Source organism: Pyxicephalus adspersus, chromosome 5, assembly GCF_032062135.1.
Source record: "Pyxicephalus adspersus chromosome 5, UCB_Pads_2.0, whole genome shotgun sequence".
Lineage (NCBI taxonomy): Eukaryota > Metazoa > Chordata > Amphibia > Anura > Pyxicephalidae > Pyxicephalus > Pyxicephalus adspersus.
In genome coordinates, this window is record NC_092862.1 from 78,065,091 (window position 1) to 78,088,079 (window position 22,989).

Below are 22,989 nucleotides of genomic sequence, written 5' to 3' on the forward strand. Positions count from 1 at the left end.
GGTGATGTAGTTCTGGCTCTTCTAGCTGGATTGGACACAGATATTATTTTGTCCAATAGGCGAAAGATTTTTGATAATTGCAGATACACAAGAGCCTAACTGCAAATATGCAAAAGTTTGTATCCTTAAAGAGGGATACAGGGTTGAGATGGCTTAGTGAGATATTACTTTCTGGGTCAAACCATTAACTAAAGATTTGACCTGATCCTTCCCCTGGGGTTTATGAAATATCCATGAAAAATCTCCATTACGCCATAGTGGAAGTAACTGGGAGGTGTGGCTATTTAAAAAAAAAAAACTTTTTCTTACTTTTTGCCAGACGTACATAAAGTACATAAGTACAATAGGCGATTCAGGAGACATTCTGGGGGTAGTAGTTCTTTATGTGTATGTAAGATGTAAAGGAGAGGTGTCTCTAGGGCAAATTGTTGCTCCAGTGGGGAAATCGCTTAACTGGTAGTATCATGTATCTAATCTCTGATGTACTCTGGCCTGCTGTTGGAGTATACACAGCTGAGCTTTTTACCCGCCCAAATGTAAGTGTGAAAAGCTTAATAAATATCTTGTTAAGACTGTCTGTCTTACTATATTTGGTAACATCTGCAGGGTATGTAGAATTTTCATAAATGTGATCATCTTGATTTATCTCCTGAGCGGTTCATTTCTGTCTGGATTTATATGTCTAAAAGCGGGACATTGTTTTTCATGGAAATTTATTTTACAGTATATTGTAATAGTATAAGAAAGTTTGAAACACAAAATCATGTCAAAATAATAAATTCAATAAATTAAAAACATTTTTTTTAATTTTTTAAAAAATTAAATATTCTACTTATACTATTATATTATACTGTAAATTGTACTGCTTTTACTAAAATAAAACCAATGTATTGCCTTCAATACAGTTATTTTGTATTAAATGCAATACAATTATTTACTATTATTTCTATTACTATATATTTATTTCTATACTAATATATTTCCCATAGTTTTACCTACCCCGAGTGTGACCCGGGGTTAACGCTTCCAGCATCTTTTTTTTTCTACCCAGAGTTTGACTCGGGGTTACAACTGGGGAGGTTAAGTTAATTCGCCCAATATAGGAAAGCTGTAGATGGGCCAATTTTTGTAGCTGTTCTTGAACCATACGCCATAAGGGGGGATTGTTGGAGCGGTAAAGTTTAGAGGGTTTTTTGTAAAAATTGTAACACCCAAACACTTTAGCCTATCCTTACACCATACAAATGATATTGATGACTCCAGCTCGGCCTAATACATCTGTGTAGATGTAGAGCCTTAGATTTATGTAGTTTGATCACATAACCCAACACCATTCTGTATTGAGATAAGTTTAATCATGTCTGGCAGGCTGTGTTTTGGTTTTGCTATGTATTGGAAGTAGGATATCAGCAAAGGTCATAACTGTGACTATCTGGATTTCTTCAAAATTTGAGGATTCCAAAAGACGAAGAAAGGGGTTTAGCACTAGGTTAAATAATATGGGTGGACAATGGACAGCCCTGACAAGTCCTTCTAGTCATAGACACCAGGGCAGATAAGGTGACATTTCTAAGAAGTTTTGTTTCCGGGGGAGTTATAAATGTATCGTATGTAGGAGGCAAAAATTTGACGGAAAGTGTTTTGAGCCAAAATAGGAGGGGCCATTCCTCATTCAAACACCTTCTCGGCCCCCAACCCTATAAGCATCGACTTAGGGGTGTTTACCCTAGCCGCCGCGACCATTGCTGCTATTGCTGTACGAACTCCAACAAAACCCATATGATATGGAGTGAGAAGAGATGGTAAAAATCTTTCCAATCTGTTAGCCATAAATTTTGTCTAAATTTTGTAATCGCAACTAAGCAGGGAGATTGGACTATAAGAGGATACTGATGTAGGATACCTTACTTTGGAATTAAAATTGTGTGAGCCTCATTCATATACGGGAAAGGTGTATTGTACAACAACATTGAATCCTATACCTCTATTAATAATAGGGTAATTTCCGCACTGACCATTTTATAAAATTCCATAGAGAGGCCATCTCGACCCAGTGTTTTATGGTACTGATCGTTTTCTGAATTTCCTCAGCATATATGGGTCTGTTCAAAGCCTCCCTAGGTCCTGAAGCCAGCTGCTTATAAAAATCTTCCAATATACGACTGATTTTGTCTTGGGCTGTATGTAAGACTGCGGACTGTTAGTCCTTACCCGTGAGAATTATTCTTTAGGAACAGGGAGGTTTTGTAAGTTACGCTAGCATCGATCCTACTTTATTGCCCCATCTGTAAATTTTATGTTTCAGAAAATGGACATTAGTCTCCACTTAAGTGGCTACATAGGCATTAAAGCATTTGATTTCGTCCTGACAACTTTGTATCAGTGTATCGGTTCTCTGTGCCAGATACTCCCTAAATGTTTTTCCTACAGTTCTTTATGTTGGGATATTAAAACTTCTTTTCCGTTTTAAAGGGACTTTTTAGGAATGTATTTAGGCAACCCATTATATTTGTACTTGGTTTAAAAAATCAATATTTTTTTGTAACAACAATAGTTAAAATACAACAATATTTAAAAACAATTAGTATACACCATTCAAGGTTTATTTAATAGCCGAACAATTGTCAATGGATACCTTTCAACACGTTTCTTGGACCTATCATCTGCTTCCTCTAGAAAAACCATATGTTCTGTAAAGATTTTTTGATAATACAATCTCAGTGTTCACATAGGTTTCCTAACAAAAATAATAAAATGTGCACTTACGTGACAGACCAGAGTTCCCTATCTCTTCAGCATGATTGATGGAACAAAAATAGCAGCACGTAGAGAGGAGAGAGGCACAGCACCAAATAGACAATCCTTTATAGTAACTGTTCGATGGTACAAAAAGTCGCAGGACTTATTAATTAAATTATGTGACAATATTTTCATGAATAAAGTTATCAATAATTAAATATTTAAACTATTTTTTTTTAAATTTATAAAGTTCTTTCTCAAAACTTATTGCGGTTAGCCTTTTTGACCCAAGATATACCCCCAACACTTATATAACATATGTTTCATGTACACGAATAGAATGGTGCCTAACCTTTTTTCATCTGGGGGCCGCTGTTGACAATAGGATAAAGCTTGCAGGCCACAGTGCAAACAAACATTAAAGATATATGTTTAAAACTAAAACAGTTTTAATTTAAAATAAAATTGAAATATTTATAGTTACCGTAACATACATGCATCAAATAAGACGTGACAATTTAAGAATCTCTGCAATGGATCCTTCCAGAGAAATGCAGAAAAATTTCCATTAATGTCCACTAATCTCTGCTATATTTAGGATCATAATGCCTATGTTTAAATGAGCTTACTCTCTTGTGCAGGTCCAAGCTTTATTTTGAGAAGAACATTATGTAATTATTGTCAATATGTAAGCCAGAATTTAGTGAGCGCTATCTATCTACCTGCTTTCTTAAAATACTGTGAAACATTTTCCAAAATTGGGCACTATGTACATACTGGGTCAGTGATTATTTACTAGGTAGTAAAGCCAGGATCGGAGTCATTACAGAGAACATGGTGGGATGAAACTGAAAAAAAAAAATCTGTCAAAATACTTTTCATAAAACAATATGCAGGGCTGCCAATGATCTTAACTTATTGCTCTGCCTGGTCTGGCCATGCTGTCCGAGTGATAGTGTACATTAATATCATTGGCAACACAGTGTAATAGTGGTGTCTGTTAAGGCTGATTATCATATTCTGCCACCTAACAACTCCATGTTCAAACCTTCATATCCCATAAACTGTTTGTTCTAAGGTCCTGGATATTCAGGGTATCCTTATAGTTATTGGTAGCTAAATCATCCGCTAGCTTTAAAGAATTTCAAGTTAAAAAGGCACAGGTTGAAAACCCTGCAAAAATACAGGAATCTTGTCTCACTTGCAGTTTCAAAACAAAGTGCCCCCAGAAGCTCTAAAGTGAACATGCAAATTGGGGAAACCAAGGACAACAAAACCATAATGGTCACATCATGCTAACCTGTCACGTACAGCTATCCACTTACATTCTTTGAACCCTAATTTCCCTGTGGCAGCACCTTAAGAGAGCTGTCCTTATTCTAATACCTGCAAACCTCAATGAACTGATGCAGTGTTTAAAGGGCTGGGCCAAACTTCCAATGATGTGAGAGTCTTAAAGAAAACAATTTCTTCAAGTTATTGTTGCTAAAGTTGCTTCTATAAGCTATTGAATTCTAGGGTGTACACCCTTTAAGCTTTGTTTTTTTTTTGTTTTTGTTTTTGTTTTTTGTTTTTTCCCCATACGCATAGTTTCTTTATTTTGGCTTTATTTTAGTTAAATGACAGTACAACATGTTGTGTGTTGTTTTTACACCTCAGGTTAGATTTAAATATTTTTAGAACAAGCCAAGGGCCAAATGTTTTTTTTTTTTTTTTTTTTTATGTCAGTGGTATGTAAAAGCTCATGTCATTATGTCATTGGTTCTCCTTCCCCAAGAAATTTGCAGATCTTCACGCCAGTGAAAACACTTTCAATTAAATTTTGAATAAATGGATAGAGTCCAAATGTATTTGTTAAGGTTAAAAGGTGCCCATATGCACATCTACACTGTTCAGTGGAAAAATATAGTGTTTGTTTGAAAGGACACATCTAGGACTAAAAATTCTTAATAACTTGCTATTAGTTTAAATTACCTATTTTACCTTGTGTTAGTTACATTTGCATCCCTTCAGTAGTTATTCATATTTTTAAACACATAGGTCACGCAACTCGTCGATTAAAAGAATAATTATTGTGACCGATTCTTTCCCTAGAAAAGTCTTTCAAATACAGCTATAAATCTGTCAGACAGTAAACTGTTTTTACAAAATACAAAAACCTGTGTATGGTCACCTTCTGTGTTCCCTTTTTATGTGGGGTTTCATTTCTTGACATACAGTTGTGAACCATGCTATGTATTTAACTAGCATAGCAATTGAAACAGGGTCTTTTTATCACAATGAATTACAATGGCTTCTTGTTTCTTCATCATTATTAAAGAAACTGTCAGAAAAATATCTGATGCACCCTAATGCGTGGTTTTGTTGCACAAAGGTCACTTGGCACTTTTTCATGCAAACTTCTTTGGCAGTATTATTGGGCAGCTCTGCCTAATTGGATGAAATGTGTAAAAGACACATTACTATACCAGATTACTATACAACAACCACCACTCCACCAGTATACTTGCACATTTTTTTTTTTTTGAAGAGACCCTGTTGCCAGACATTATTTCAGCAAGTATTTTTCCATAGAAGTATATACATATTTTAACATTCTATTCTTATTTACCTGTAAAATCTTACCTTGTGAAGACATCCTTTTTTTTTCAACCAGATTTCTGCAGGAGGACCCCAGGCTCTCACCTGTTTGCGTGGTTTTCCCCAGGCACTCCGGTTTACTCCCATGTCCCAAAAACATGCAGTTAATTTGGCTTCCCCTCAAAATTGGATTTAGACTGTTCTAATTACATGACTATGATAGGAACATTAGACATACAGTTTCAGCTTTAGTTAGGGATACGCAAAGGTTGAGGGAAGCAGGAGGGAAATATGTAATCTATAAAAGAAATTGACATTGACAATCTGGGCACAGGAGAGCCTCACAATGCCTTTATTTCAGATTCGCACACTGTACCCTGGAAACTGTGTAGGTGAGAAAGGCTCTTTAGAGACCGGATAGCAAGTGAAACTTGTAGCAAATCTCAGGAGCGAACAGGGGAAGGAAGATGCAAAATAAATAATTGTATGGTCAAAAGAGTACTGGAAAAGAAAAAAACTCAAATGCTAATATCTGGTGTAAACGTTTAACTGTCACACATGCTTTATTTTTCTCCCACCCTCCTTATTTTTTCCTTCATGTATTACATATAATTTCTATAATAATGTTATATTTACAGTTCATTGGTCATGGTAATGTTCATAAAACTGTTTGAAGGGCATCCCTAAAACCTGAAAATTGAGAAAGGTTATTTTAGTTACCAAACAGGGCTTTTTTTTTCTCATTGAATGTACCAGAACAGAGTTCCAGCAGCTTTTTCCAACGGATTTTCAAAGTTCGTAAAAGTCAGTGAAGGGGAACAGCTGTCTGAAAATGACAGTTTAGCCTGTAAATACAGGCTGTGCATGTGTGCTTCAATACTGGACAGTGGCTGAGCAGCCTTAGTGCTTGGGAAGTGTCATCACATGCAGTGTGAGCTGCGTGACCTGTGACAACAATTGAGCCGGTCCGGTTGTTTAAATGCGCCTGACAATTTCCTGCCGACACAGTGATTGAGAGCATTCACGGTGCAGTGCTGAGCTGCGGAAAAGGATATTAAGAATTATAACTCTAAAGCCCTCATAAAAGCTTTCCTTACCCTCTTTTCCCCACATACCTCTGTATTGGGTGCTCTTTGGGGGAAAGGTCTGGCACAGTGCCTGGGGGATGGGGGTGGGGACAGACATTGTCTGTACTAACAAGATGTTAGTTCCAGTACCCTTTTTCTTACAAAAGAAAGCACCTGTTTATCATTATTCCTCATCTTCAGCTTCTTCATAATACATATACATAATTCATATACAGTTACTCATAAGGGTCTCTTTCAGGAGCTCAGCAGGAAACAGAAATCTAGAATAAACTACAGTTTATCTGTATGTTTACTCTCTCTGTTGCTTTTGTCTCCTCTTGCAGATCCTTGCAGGTTTAATGATGTTGAGATAATGGTTTTGTGTGAGGTTTCCCATTTCTTTCAAGGCTCTTTGGTTTTCTGTACAATGATGTTATGTTAATGATCTTCAAGTCAGATGACATTTTTTGATTAAATTGCATGACTGATCTGTATCTCCTTTACTTTTCAGCTTTTAAAGACCATTTTATCTGAACACATCCCTAACTCTGTGTGCTAAAATGCAGCTCCGAACTTGCAGGGCCTCTCGACCCTGCAGACTGCTGGCAAACTGCGCACTGTCACAGGCATATATTTTTAAAATTAAACTCATCATTTCAGGGCACCTGCTGTCACTTGATCATTTTTTGTGCAAAGACAAGTTGTTTGACCTTGCTTCCACATAGGATATTATTTTCCTTTTTTGTCTTTTATGAAGACAATATCTATCTAGTCTGTGAGAGAACTCGTTAATGCATTAAGACTACTATGTGTCTTTTTGCTGTACTATATACAATGCTGACTATATACAATTAGTTAAAAGCAATTTGTCTATTTTTTCACACAGCAGTTTAAAATACGTCCAATAGTGATCTAATAGTAACTTGACATCACCTTTTCCAAGTCTAAACACATCAAACTGTCTGCTAGAAGTAGCACCCATGGACATCACTGCAGGTTTTTTACAACCGAAAGCTGCAGATGACAGACTTATTGTGACCATATGCAAAGTGTGTCATAGAATGCAATTGCAGGTTGACATTCAAAAATCTGGCCATTGATAATCCGATTCCTTCAGATTTCTAAATAAAAGATTGTTATTGTATTTACTTGGGTCAAATAAAAGTGACTTGTCTCGTAAGAGGCTTTACTCTATATATACTATATGTTTCCATGCTATTAGAATGAACTTCTAATATTTATTTTCAAAATGTATACTCTACACACTTTGTGCCTTCTTTTAATTCATAAGACCTCTCTGGTCACTGGAGAAGCTTCAAATAATGCCTAATACCATGAAAAATATATTGAATTTGTTTTGCTGTAATGTTCATAAGATTTTCCCACTTTATTTGGCTACTGCCTATTGCATTTATTGTAAACACACAACGTTTTTCCTTGTTTCAGATTTTTTGAAAAGACCATTGGAAATATATGTCAGAAAACTCAAAGTACCTGTACATGTTATTCGCATGGAACAACGTTCAGGCCTGATTAGAGCCAGACTTAAGGGAGCTGCTGCTTCCAAAGGACAAGTCATCACGTTTCTAGATGCACATTGTGAGTGTACAGTAGGCTGGCTGGAACCTTTGCTAGCACGGATTAAACATGACAGGTAATCATGTAATGCTTTATCGCCATTGATGTTTGAGTATGTCTCTCTTTTAGCTTTCACAAAACATTAAACACCTAAAAGTTTGGGAGGAAATGTTACATACATGTAAGTACTATGCTGCCTAAATGTAGCTCTTTTTTCATGTACTTGAATCCTGTGAATATATTATCTTTTATATCTTATATTTCTGTTTTTTGTGTTGGTTTGTTTGTTTTGTTTAAACTTGGAACCAACATTAGGGAAAAGCTTCTATGTTTTATAAGACAGTAAACTGCATACATTTTTAGAAGAGTTTATTAATTGTGATGTGACCACCAGGCATCATTGTGAAAATTATTCTACAGATTGAAGAATGCATTTATATGACTTTGAAAGAAAGTTGGCTTAAACTCTGAAAGGTTACCAGTCAATGCAGGTTGTTCTTTATAATATCTGCTTATTGATTTTTAACTCAAGTAAACAGCAATCGGTATTGTCATCACCTTTATTAGATTTCTGTTGGTTTTTTTTTTTGTTTTTAACAAATCTCTTAAGTATTGCATGTTGTCTGGTTTCTTATGTGACTAAATCAATAAGGTTCATATTACAATACCTTGGTATCTGCATTATAGTGTTTTTTATTATTATTTAAGGTAACACATTTATGTTCTGCTGCAAAAATCTGTTGTTTTTTGCTACACAGCCAATAATAGCCAGATTTAGGCTATAATATTTTAATTGAATAATCTCTTCTAGATAACGCTCTACAAACCAGTACAATGCCTTTCTTGACCCATAGTGGACTTGTCAGTATAGACAAATATAGGAGTTATCTGCTTTGTCATGGGTTTACTGTGTCAGAGATGATATTTGCTTATAATATGGTTCACCATACTAATGACTGTGGTATGTAAAATGTATGGTATAGTTGACTGAGTTTGTTATAGCAAAAGGGGAGAAAAAAAGAATAAAAACAGAAAAAATACACATAACTAAAGGATTTACTAATTAACCTATATCTCTGCAAAGGATAATTTACGTATCCCAATGAACATGCTAAATGTTCATTAACTTGTATTTATTTAGCGCCAACATATTACACAGCACTTTACAAAGTCCCCGGAAGAAACCCACTCCAAACATGGGGAGAACATACAAACTCCTTGCAGATAGTGTTCTGGCTGAGATTGGAACCTGTGACCTGAGAGCTTTAAAGGCAAGTTCTAGTCACTGAGCCAACCATGCTGCTGATATTATATATTCTTGTCTGAAGTCATTATTTATTATGATTTCAAACCAAACTACATTTAAGCAGAACTTTAGATTTAAAAAAAAAACTTGCCTTTATACCTGGGGATTCCTCCACAGACTCCAGTCCACAAGGTCCCACTCCCCATCTTCCTTCTTCTTTGTACGGACTGGACATCAGTCGCCACCATGTTCTTCCTTCTTACATCACCCAATTTCACACTGCACATGCACCTGATTGGGTGACATGCCCTTCTCCTTCTGAAAATGTAAGAACAGACTGTGGTTCTCAATGCGCATGCGTGTGGGACACTGTATGCAGAAATGTAGAAAATTCACAGAAGTCGTATAGTAAAATACATTTTGTGTAGATGTTAAATACAGAGACAGACTGATTTTAATTTACTTTGTGTTATTTTGTAAGTGCCCAATTTTAATCAGCAGTATTTAAACATCATGTAACAAGTTGCATGCTCACTCTCCTGAGACCTTGTTGGTGTCGTCTGTTTTCCCAATTATGGAGGTTTTTTGAACATAATGCAGTAAAATGGTTAAAAAAAAAAAACATTTCAGTAATGACTTAATTACATTTTTTTAAACCATACATAATCATTAATTATTTCCTATTTCGTCAGGAGGACGGTTGTGTGCCCCATTATTGATGTAATTAGCGATGACACCTTTGAATATATGGCGGGTTCTGATATGACATATGGAGGGTTCAACTGGAAACTAAACTTTAGATGGTACCCTGTTCCTCAGCGTGAAATGGATCGAAGGCGAGGCGACAGAACTCTTCCCGTGAGGTGAGGAAACGTCAGTAATTACTTTTTAAATTATGTAAGAATATGCCAATGAATGCACTGCTAATAAAAATTTAGGTAAACACTGAAATTGCATATTGGCTCTCAATGGGCGAAATATTCAAGCTTTGATATTTTTTTTTTCATTTACATTGTATAATTTATTGAGAACAAAATGATAGAAGAACAGTTAATGGGAATCAATTACCCACTGAGGGCATATTTTTATTTTTAATTTGGACTTCCCACAAAAAAGAAATTAGACTATATACTCATCGTTAAAAACTAAAGTGTGTTTGTTTTACTAATGGTTGCTCTTTTTTGGATTTCGCTATTTTACAAAAATGGTGCATTTGGGAATGAATGTGGTTCCCAAATAATTTTCATTGCCCTAGATCATTGCTTTTGCTGACAAGTCTCCTTACTTTACTAAATTTATATTGTATTTATGAAGTACATTACCCTAGAAATTAAAAAAAAAAAAAAAAAAAAAAAAACCGACTGGTAACTGCAGTCATGACACCTCGCATGCTCTCACAGCTATGTAGGTAGCATGTATCAAATTTTTATGTAAACCATTCTTTGTCAAATACATAAATGTTTGGATTTCTAGTTCTGTTGCATGTTTCTGCTTTTGTTTTTCCAGGACCCCTACTATGGCAGGAGGCCTTTTCTCAATCGATAGAGATTATTTTCAGGAGATAGGAACTTATGATGCTGGAATGGACATATGGGGTGGGGAAAATTTAGAAATATCTTTTCGGGTAAGTCTTCTCAAGCCCCAAATTTTTTTAAAGTATGCTTAGTAGTGTACACTATAATTTTATTTTCCATGCCATAGATGCTTCTATATTTCCATTAGATAACCTAAAAAAAAAAATTAGGTTTTTTTTTTTGCATTTACATTTTATTTATTTTTTTTTAGATTTGGCAGTGTGGAGGTACCCTTGAAATAGTTACCTGTTCTCATGTTGGTCATGTATTTCGAAAAGCTACTCCGTACACTTTTCCGGGTGGAACAGGACAAATCATCAACAAAAACAATAGAAGACTGGCAGAAGTGTGGATGGACGAATTCAAGAATTTCTTTTATATAATTTCACCTGGTAAAGCTTACTTCATTTGTTATTTATTTAATGAAATCTAACCTGTTCCAAAAATGCTTTTAGGATAAGTTTGCAATCAAACAATGACTGCCTATGATCTAGCTGAAGAGCTGATGTGGTATACTTAACTAAGTTGCTAACAATCGTCTTATAGACAAACTATACTTTTAGATTTTTTTTATTCCTAACTGACCCATTTCCCCTTACTAAATATATATGCCCTTGCACTGGCCTTGGATCAGAAATGTAGGTAGATGACTTTTTAGTTAGAACCTGTGAAAACTGACTGGCATGTTAACCAGGCCTCCCAATAATCTAAGGTTAGTACAAGGTAGAAAGTAATTGATTGTATAGATACCCCTTTAAACTAACCTGATCATATAAAACCTGATCATATTTATTGCATGCAAGTACTTTTGTTAGCAAATTATGAATTTGACTCATGAAGTCTCACTTGTTGGACTATACTTAAGGCTTGGCTGTTTATAAATGCACACAATTATTAATAGTATGTTTCTAAATTTAAGGGAAACAGACTCTGATTTGCACATTAAAGTGCTTGCACATATTTTCTAATACATGTAAAAGCCAGCACTTGTTAGCAGTGCTGTAAGCGGGGTGAAGATCTTGATTCTCGGCTCATGCACCTTCAAGCAGCGAAAGCTTCCATTTTTTTGTTATCACAGATTTCCTTTAAAGTCTTTCCTTTTAAAATGCACACATTCCATGCTGCAATACTAATTGAAAATGACCACAGATTCCAGAGAAACTGTGTATAAAATAAGGAAGAAATTACTTTTATGTGTAATTGCAGGTATTTCTATATAACTCAGCTGACATGTCTTAATGGGTTTTCAAATTTTACAAACTACTCTTGCAACCCATTTATCTGTCAGCTGTCAGTACCTTCTCCCCGGTTAGTCAATTTAATTCTAAATGTATTTATATTTCAAAATACAATTTGTCACTTTGACAAACAAAGTGGTTCAGTATTTTCATCTAGAGAAAAAAAAATTAGCTTCAATAGGTACAGTTAATATATTTATGTACACTATTCTAAGTATATGATCCGGTCAATGTACTGTGGACTGGTATATCAATTATAAGACTACATTTCAGGAGAAGGCGCGCCTATAACCAATATAATGGATTGTGTCATGGTTGATGTTGATTTGCTGTTTGAGAACCTTGACGACTTACATTCAATATGATCATATCTATGAATTCTGCATAGCATCAAATTGTACTTGTTTGTTGGAAAAGAATGAATAGTGAAAGTAGACATAAAAGTTTATAGACTTGTCTAGTAAAAAGCATGATTTCAATGTCATTAAAATATTATGCGTGGATTTGAAACAGCTCATGCGAGGAAATATACAAACATCTTACAGATAAAGGACTTTTTCATTAAGAAGAGTTTACGAAATTAAGGTCAGAGTTGGGTAGACTGTTTTTCTATAGAACTGCTAAAAGTAATTTTTGCAAATGGAGACAATACCAATTTCTAAATCCAATAATGTCTGATGTTTGCCAGTTTAAATATGTTGACAAGGTCAAACATTTTCATGGGTTATCCTTACTTTTTCATAAATAGAAATGTGTCTGATTTTATGGTTAATGCACTGGAAAATATTGTATCTTGTTTGGTTAATTTATGCAATAGCCATCTCCTATACCAGCGGGACCGGTAAGATGCCGGCCGGCATGTTGTGTTCCGCCGGCCGGCATCCTGTGTTCCGGCGGACCACAAGATGCCGGCTGGCTTCTTACCTGGTCCCGCTGATCGTCCCACGTCGTTCTCCGTCCAGCGTCGGGTGCTTCTAACACAAGAAGCCGGCCGGCGGAGAAAAAAAAAGCCGACCGGCTTCTTGTGCGTGCGTGATGATGTCGGCGCGTGTGCGGGAAATTCAAATTCAAACTCATTCATTCATTTTGTATTGGATTGAATACAAACTCCTGTATCCAATCCAATACAAAATAATTATTTATTTTGCATTGGATTGGATACAGGAGTTTGTATTCAATCCAATACATAATGAGAGTTTGAATTTTGTTCTCATTTTGTATTGGATTGAATACAAAGTCCTGTATCCAATCCAAAATAATAGAAAATATATTCATGTGGTTTTGTCTATAGATATGTGACGGACACTAGGGAGGTGTTTTAGAAAAATATATTACTGTACATTATACCGAATTATCGCATTATCAGTATTGATATTCATGTGGTTTTGTCTATAGATATGTGACGGACACTAGGGAGGTGTTTTAGAAAAATATATTACTGTACATTATACCGAATTATCGCATTATCAGTATTGGATTGAATACAAAGTCCTGTATCCAATCCAATCCAAAAATATAGAAAATATATTTATGTGGTTTTGTCTATAGGTATGTGACGTTGGACACTAGGGAGGTGATTTAGAAAAATATATTACTATACGGTATACCGAATTATCGCATTTTCAATATTTTTCATTTATTTATGTATTCTTGTTTAAGCTGATTTTTGTGTTTTTTCCTTTAATTTTATTAAAAGTAATTTTTTTTTTTTTTTTTTACATGATTGTGTGTTTCAAACATTTTTTATATTCATTATATCTACTAGACCCCTATTCGGACATATTTCTGTAAGTTACAGGTCTACAATTTAAAAAAAAAAAAATTTCATGAAAACCTCTAACGCTTTTGGTACAGAAATCTAGACATCAGTGTAACGCTCAGGTGGTTAAGTTCCTTTGCATATTGATATTATTTTTATTATTACACAGTATTTATATAGCGCCATCATATTATGCAGCGCTGTACAAAGTCCATAGTCATGTCACTAGCTGTCCCTCAAAGGGGTTCTAATATCTGTACCTCAGTCATATGTCTTTAACACAGACTAAGGCCAATTTTCGGGGGGAAGCCAATTACTCTAACTGTATGTTTTTGGAATGTGGGGAGGAAACCCATGCAGACACAGAGAGAATCTGCAAACTCCATGCAGATAGTGTCCTGGCCGAGATTCGAACCTGAGACCTAGCTTCAAAGGCCAAAGTGCTAACCTCTTGAGTTACCGTTCTGCCCAGGCATAGGTCCCTACTCGAGTCTATTGAACATGCCTATTGCTATTTTGTGAAACAGGCTGTACACAAAGTAAGAGTAGATAAGTATGTATCTATTGTTGGGGAGGAACCAGATTAGGTAATGAAAGTTGAGGTCTTGGATTATTTTTTTGCTAAATGTTTTGCTTTCCTTCAGTTTGCATTCTGCATTATGTAGTTGCATTAATACTAATATTATTTCTGCAGGGGTAACTAAAGTGGACTATGGGGACATATCTACAAGAGTAGGTTTGAGACACAAACTGCAGTGTAAACCGTTTTCTTGGTACTTGGAAAATGTTTATCCTGATTCTCAGATACCTCGCCATTATTTCTCTCTAGGAGAGGTAAGAAAAATGTATTTCCCATGTGGGCGCTTTATTTTTTTCAGCAAGCTTGGTAAAATTTTAAACCGTTAACTGTTTAGTTTAGTAAAAAATGAAAACTTGTGTATATGCTTTTGTATTAAATAGATTAATGCCCGACCTATGAACTCCTTTATACTCTATATCTCTCTATTTATACCTAAATAGCACAGAAATTTGCCACCTTTTTATTATACTGACCGTATCCCACAGTAAGATATTTGTTTTCATCCTCCTTGATATATCAGGAGAGAAGTGGGTCTTAGAAGTTGGTACCTATGGTGGTGACACTTCTGCACTTTAAGAAGTTATCGTTCTTTATTTTAGATGTGGTGAAGTGTATCCTCATTTTATACCCTTTTTGACTGCAGTAGACAAACATGAAGATAAAGATTTACAGAAAAAAGTAATGCAACAACTGATAATACTTCAAGGACTTGTGGTCATCCCGAAAACAATGTTGAGAAACATTGTTACCAGTATGATAGTAATATTCATTACTTCACATCTGCTTAGGTTCATCGTCTTCTTATTATTTGTCTTTTTTATTTTATCTAAAACTTTAAATAGGTTGCAGTATATTTTATTATCAATATACATTGATATTATGTTTAGTGCTTTTTTGTAGTTTGGATATCCTGTTTACCTGCCTGACTTTCCTGATGAGTTTTGTGTAGAAAGGATGTCGGCTGCATGTGGTGTTTAGAATTTCCCCTGAGAATATGACAGGATTTCCCCATTAATGTCCATGTTTATTATCCATACGCTAGCTTTTGTGTTAAAGATCCAAGACCCTGCTCAATAGGCTTTTTGTTTTCATTGTCACCAGTTTTAGACAGTTTTTTTTTTTGTTTTTAAGGAAATATGTAAATATTTTCTTGATTGTTATGGACTAAATAGTAAAACTTTAAAACATATGATGATTTTTTTAATGTAAATTATGTGAAATATTTTGGTTGTCGTATGCTTTTTATCATTGCATATTGGAAAAGTTACTAATGAAGACAATATACATTGCAAAAGGCAGTACACATAGAACAATGAATATATAAAAAAACCTTTTAACAACATATTTTAAAATTCACAAGACAAAACACAAGCTTAAAATTGTCACCATGCTCCATTGGTTTTAGATTGCAATACACAATTTCTGGCTGGGCATAGAGGTTATACTACTTGGTATAATATATAACAGCCTAAACTAGAAAGTATTTTTGATTACTATCTTGTACATTCCTTCTGACGCGTTTTGCAGATTAATCCGCTTCTTCAGGGAATAGGTATGTACAAAGCAAATAGGTACAGTATACATCAAACATAAATGGTGCAACTTGAGCCTAGGGACATGGAGAGCCACCACAGCTGGAAAAATGAACACACAGGCTCAGACATGAAGTCTCAGGAAACTCACATAAGCACAAGATTGGGAGAGTTATTTAAATATATTCAAAACCAAATGGAGGTTTCTCCAGCACAAGCAACAGAAAGATCAAGGTTAAGATGTATATATTAGGTATGAAATTAGAGTCTCCTTAGCAAGGATGGAACTAAGAGGTATCTATAGGTGTCTGTGAGTCCATCCAACTCACAGATTAACAGACAAGCCATACAGAAGAAAAACAATGTGCAATTTATTTGGGGGGGGGGGGGTCTCACTTTTTTTTTATCAGTCTCACATGGATATCCCTATATGGTAGAAAAGTGAACTCAGTATTGATATATACGTTTTTACGGAATGATGTTGCCACACCACACATTCTTGCTATTGCTAATTTATTGCTAATAAATATAATATGTTTAAATCCTATTTTTTTTTTTATTCAGATTAGAAATGTGGAGACCAATCAGTGTTTGGACAATATGGCAAGAAAAGAGAGTGAAAAAGTTGGTATTTTTAACTGCCACGGAATGGGAGGAAATCAGGTAGGACTTACTTTATAGTACCTCATAACTTACATTACTTGGGTTCGTTAAATTCCCTTTTTCTGTAACATAGTTTTTTGTTATCAGATGATGCTTGCTACATCTTCTATTTCAAGGCTAATTATCATTTAACATTGTAATGTATCCAGTACAGCAGTAAACTTTGTGTAAATTTTATTAGTGTACTTAACCGGTTTTCTTTTACTGTTTACATAATGTCTCATCCACCTCCTAAGATTAAGCACTTTTTCAGTAAGTCTTGGGTACATTTTTAGACTTCCCTTCTGGTGGCTAAAATTCTTCTAGAAAGAATTCCAAAAAGGAATATTGTTAAGACTAATATTTATCCTATCAAAAGGACTTGCTTTATCATTTTTTTTATAATTACACTGGTCAACAAACATTTTCTTGTCAAACAGATTAAAGTCATTTAGGTTATGTTTGGTGCACAGATTCCAAATATGGTATTGCTTTTGCTAGATTGGCTCTACTTTTTAAAATAATGACCTCAATAATAACCTCATAGAAAACTAATGAAACATAAAAATTAAGAAAAATTAAACTAGATATGCCAACGTATAGAAAATTAATTTTTTGAAATACTTCATGACAATATATTCTATATTCTGTGTATTTACAGAACTAATCACAAAGAAGTCATTGTAAAACTTTGTATAATTTACTTTTATGCTGATGATCAGGACAATCACATTGAAGGCTCCAGCAGTAAACATATACAGAAAGGTAGGTATTAATGGAACTTTAGAGGCACTGGTAATAGAATATCTCACTTATAAAGAGGTTAAAACATGTTTTTTTTTTCAAAATTAAAGTATAAAAATGTTTGATAAAAGCATTACATAAATCTTAGTAACACACAATTTATTACAGGTATATAGGCATTTGGTTGTTCAACGCGTTTCACGGAACATAGTCCGCTATGGACCCATTCGCCTAAATGTTCATAAATAATTCATGATTTTACACATTAATATTTCAAAATATACAACTAATAAGAAAAATAAAAAATGTATTTTGACCTTACATTCATCTTTTTTCCATAAGTCTATGGTGGCTCTCTGGTAGATAGCACCTCAATTGTGTAGCAGTTGTACTTGGAGTATCTCAATCCACTAGCTGAGGTTCACAACATGGGCAAGAGGAGGAATTTTTCTAAATATAAAATTTGTATTAGAAACTTTTCCCAGCTGGGTAAAGTTAATTGTGATTATTACCAGCACCAGTTGTGATTGGACACCCCTTTGAACATTTATTCAACTATAGTAAATGATACCTAATCCTTCACTTGCTTTAAAACATACATCCACCTTTAAGAAGCCGTGTAATGGTTAAACTAGTTAGTTGATACTGCGAGTTTCCATCACCTCCCGATTGAAAATCACGGTATGTGGAAATGCATATATATGGAGGTAACTCCCTTCCAGGCTTTAAATTTAGAAGTCATATTGACAAAATTAATAAGGTGTACATAATTGCACTTTGATATTTACAAAGATCATATAGTTAATAATATATGTTTGTACAGCGTTTAAATAGTCTGGTTGGTCTGGAAGGTAAATCCTTAGTTACAACTCCCCTTCTCCCCTGAATGATCAAAAGCATAATTGTGTTAAAAGGTACTGATGTCTCACCTCACTGGAAACAACAGTATTCCTTCACTCCTCAAACCCCTGGTCCAAATTATGGCTTCAAAGAAAAAAACTCTGGTCTCAAGCTATCCCATCACAAACTATGCGGTATAGATACTCCTGAATCAGGAGCAGCGTCCCTCATGTTGTGGGAGGCCACTCCCGTTTCCAGAACTACGCTTCCTATCTGGCAAATAATTCACTGGTGTACTTGCTGCCGCCTCTATGCTAGCGTTAGGCCTCGGATGGAACTGATAGGGGTGTGTGCATGGCCGGGTTGATTTCAGTGAACCAACCACGTTTTTCCGCATCTCATTCTGGACATGCAGTCATCCAATATCCGCTGACTGCGTGTCCCGCCAAGTATGAAGCCGCCAGGCACGTGGACATTCTTCCCTAAGGGGAGTGGTCATAGCCCTCACGTCACCATGAGGGAATGTTCCCAGGATCTAATGGGTTTCCGATAGCTCAAAATGTAGAGCCGACTGTGTGTTCCAGTGAGTTGATTGCCCTTCGCTGGACCCTGGGCTATGACATCTCCAGATGGTTCGCGTCCCTGCGATAATTCCTTATCGAGGTCTCCTCCCCTAGGATTAGGGTGGACGCATTCTAAGGCAATGAATCTCATTTCGTCTTCATTAAAGTTTATGATTTACCCCCATATGATAACTTAAGGGGGTAACAATTCCACCACTTTTGATGGTGTACACATGCTTGTGTATAGGTTTATGTAATTTGCGTTTCGTCTTGCTGACGTAAAATCGGCCGCAGCTACAAAAAGCTAGGTAAAAGACTCCAGTTGTTTTGCATGTGAATCTTTTATTTTAGATTTGAGTAAAATGAGAACCTGGAACACCTGGAACCTGGAATTGTCTACATTCTCCACAAGCAAATGTGCCAATCCCTCTTGCCCTTTTGACAGGTCTATTATTGTTACTAAAATGACTGTGTACTAATTTATCTTTTATTGACAATGGTTTTCTGTATGTGAAGTCTGGATGTAGAGCTACAAATTTGTTCATGCTCAGATCTGATGTAAGGATAGGCCTATATCGTTTACAAATTTTTGCCAATTCCTGGTGTTGATCTGAATATTTAGTAATAATGCAGACTTTGTCTTGTTGTTCTAAAGATGGTTTCTTTTTAAAAATTAGATTTAAATGCACCTGAATGAATGTGAGTTAAATATACATATATTTTTTTTTTTTGTTTTTCTTAATGATTGTATATTATAGAATATTAATGTGAAAAATCATGAAATATTATGACCTTCAAGGCGATTGGTTGCTGATGAAGCAGAGTATGTTCTGTGAAACGCATTGAACATCCAAACGCCTATATACCTGTATTAAATTGTGTGGAGTTACCAAGATGTATGTAATGCTTTTATCAAACGGTTTTATACTGTAATTTTGAATAAATTCATATTCTTACCTCTTTATATATGTGAGATATTCTATTACCAGTGCCTCTAAAGTCCCAATAATACCTGTCTTTCTGTATATGTTTTCTGATTGGGATGTGGCACAAATTTTTTAAAGTTTAAGAGCAAGTTATGTACCAGTTCGTTATAATTTTGTGCTTTATGATTACCCAAGAAGTTATTGACAACCATGACATAGCTGTGCCAGGCAGAAGCTTCAGTATCAGTCATGTAAGTTGTGAAAATTGAATCATTTATCAGTTTCCAAATCTGGGGTCCATCAAAGATTCCTGCTTTTAATTTTTCAGTACTCAATCGAGGGAAGAATCTACAAATGTATTTGAAGCAATCAACATCTTTGTTCAGAGCGCTAATTGCTTTAATAATCCCAATTTTATGTGTAGTGGAGGGAGAATGATTTTTTTCTTTATTAACCATTGGCTCCTTAATGATGTTTGCTGCATCTTTTTTCATGTTTTCCCTTGGAGGCCATGTCTCTTTTTTTCCAGTGATCCTGCTTTGCTCTACTATCCCAGAAGCAGATGAAACATGGGTACTTTGTGTATCCACTTTGCTGTCCAAGTAGGAAGTTCACCATTTTTAAATCAACAGATAGGGACCGTTGTTGTTCATGATAGAAAAGCTTTTTTAAGACCATTTTGATATATTCTTATGCAGTAAAACAGATTTTAAACTTCGAGTGGAACAGTCTATAAAAAGCTGCCAGTCTTCTGCTCAGTAATCGAGGACTCCCATATGGGCTAGTAGTCCAGGGATGTTACAACAGTACACAAAGTCTCAGTCTTCACTGAATTATGGTAGGAGTGTCACCTCCCCTCTTGTCCTATAAACCGTCATTTTAACTTCCAGTCTCAGACAGTTCTTTTCTTTTAGCCTGGATGCTAAAAGTTCAGATGCTTGTTTTGACAGGCTTAGGTCACGTTTTAAATCATTGAGCTCTTCTTGGGAGAACTGCTGGTTTGATGAAACACTTCCTTCATTTTCACTTCCACTGGTAACTCCTGGATTACACTCCAAACCCTGTATATCCTCTATGTCGGATACAGGAATACTAGGGAATGTACTGAACACTGGTATGGGAACATCAGTACCATGCGGCACAGGTCGTCATGATGTTTTTTTTAAATCAGGGTATTCCCACTTGTTTTTCTTGTAACGATTTGAAACCTTTTACATTCAAAGCACAAAAATAACAATCATTATGATGATTTTTGGGCTCTCACCATACCATAGGTACACCAATTTTCAAACTTTTCATTTTTCCACTGACGTAAACACTCTACACAAGTTTTGCATACCATATGGGGAGCCCAATACTTATCTTGGTCCCCAGTTTAATACCAAAATATGCAAGATATGCTTGTTTCACAAATTCTGTAATGTTTCTGTTCTATTTTTGCTGAGAATATTCACCACAAATGTAGCAAAATACATTAGGATCATTTAAACAACTTCTTCTTGAAGAACTCATATTTCTGTTTAAAGTTTCATGAAAATAATGCTACATTTAATATATAAAATGCAAAACATCGGTGTAAATAAAGATTGATCTTATGCTTATGTTAACATTTGTTGTTGGTAAAATCGTCTATTCCCATTCCTGTATCACAAGAACTAGAGGTAATTCAATGAAACTGATGTAATTTCTGGATTCAGCGGACCTGAAATACACTAAATATATTGAAAAGTTCTGTTGAGCTGTGTTATTCATTGTTAAACATCTCTTGATGCATTAGTAGCCCCAACACAGAATGGTTTTTTTCCTTACTCAGTAAAGTAAAATATAAAAACACCTATAATCTCTTTTTCCTTTTTAAAGAAAAATAACTGGTGATCTGCCAGAAATTAATTGTGTACCACCTTCCTGTTTCTCATTGCAACACAGTGTATTTATGAATTGGAATTTCCTAGCTTTGAAATTGTTATGAACCCCCACTAATGTTGGGTCTGTCTTAGCTATTACTGCTTGGCTTCCTTCTACTCTAAAATTGCCTTACAAACTGTTATGAGATATCTAATCAATTAATGTCAAAACAAAAGTAAACTTTTTGCTTTTACTTTGGTTTTAGGTTTTTTCATACACAGCTAGCAAAGAAATCCGGACAGATGATTTATGCTTAGACGTCTCAAAACTTAATGGGCCAGTCATAATGCTTAAGTGTCATCATTTAAGGGGTAATCAGCTATGGGAGTATGATCAAGTGGTAAGTATTGCTGCTTTATATGACCTTTTAGTGTTCTCTTTTCGTTCTCTCTCTCTAGTTGGCAGGGTAGCAAGAAGAAAGCTTTTGCTCTCCCTCAGACAGACATGTGGACAAACGAGAAGGATACTGGTAGAATGTTTTATTGACGGATGAAATCAAAATAGAACTTTTTGACTTAAATGAGGAGCGTTACATTTGGGGAAAAAAAACAGTACATTCTAGCATTAAAAAACCTAAATTCCATATAAGAAACGTGCTGGGAGTGTTCTGGTTTGGGTCTGTTTTGCCTCATCTGGGATTGAATGGCTTTCATTGATGAAACAATGAAATTTGAACTATATTATGGAATTCTATAGGAAAATATCAAGACGTGTCTGAGAACACGTCTGAGATGTTTATAAATAATGGATCATGAAGCAAGACATTGATCCCAAACACACAAGTCATTCTACCAAAGCATGGTTAAAGAAGGAGAACATAAATGTTTTGGGAGGACCAAGTCAAAGTCCTGACCTTAATCCAACTGTAATGTTGTGGAAAGACCTAAAGCAAGCAGTTCATATGAGGAAGCCCACCAATATAGATAAATAGGCAAAAATTTGATGCGGAGGACTCAGTAGTTACCACAAAGGTTGCTGTTATTGCTGCATAAGGGGGTCTCACCAAATACCGAGAGCATGATTCTCTTTTCCACTACATAGATATGTTATGGAATCATTTTTTTAAACGAATACATGACTTTATAAAATATTTGTTTCATTTGTTTGACTAAGTTTTCTTCAATATGTTTGTGATCTTATTCTCATCGAAATATAGAACATTTTAAAAAGTTCACAAATGTTTTTTTGTTTCATTTAACCTCCCTTGTGGTATGAATACAAAGTATTTTAAATGTAAAAGCAGTACATTTAAAAATACTCCCAGCCCTACAGTCCTGCCCTCCAGCCACACACTGGCGAGCAGATGCTCGGCCGGTATCTGCTTCCTCTTGCCTCGCGTTCCCAAAGTTCACACGCCGCTGGAGGACGCAGCGGCCATCACTGGAGGACGCCACTGAAATGTGGGAACCAAGTAGGAGTTTTAAACTCCCTGGCATTTCCACCCAGAGTGTGGCTCAGTGCTTACCGCTTTTGGTA

At 35.4% G+C, this 22,989-nt stretch overlaps 1 protein-coding gene across 3 annotated transcripts in view; it reads left to right on the plus strand.

The window, feature by feature from the left end:
• Positions 1-22,989, plus strand: part of GALNT1 (polypeptide N-acetylgalactosaminyltransferase 1) — an 87,916-nt gene that overhangs the window by 57,978 nt on the left and 6,949 nt on the right. For all 3 annotated transcript variants that reach the window (XM_072411919.1, XM_072411921.1, XM_072411920.1), the window contains 7 exons: positions 7,833-8,040; positions 9,903-10,073; positions 10,717-10,834; positions 10,996-11,176; positions 14,476-14,615; positions 16,458-16,556; positions 21,719-21,853. In XM_072411919.1, the coding sequence (XP_072268020.1) occupies positions 7,833-8,040; positions 9,903-10,073; positions 10,717-10,834; positions 10,996-11,176; positions 14,476-14,615; positions 16,458-16,556; positions 21,719-21,853 (1,052 nt within the window). The remainder of the gene's footprint in view (positions 1-7,832; positions 8,041-9,902; positions 10,074-10,716; positions 10,835-10,995; positions 11,177-14,475; positions 14,616-16,457; positions 16,557-21,718; positions 21,854-22,989) is intronic.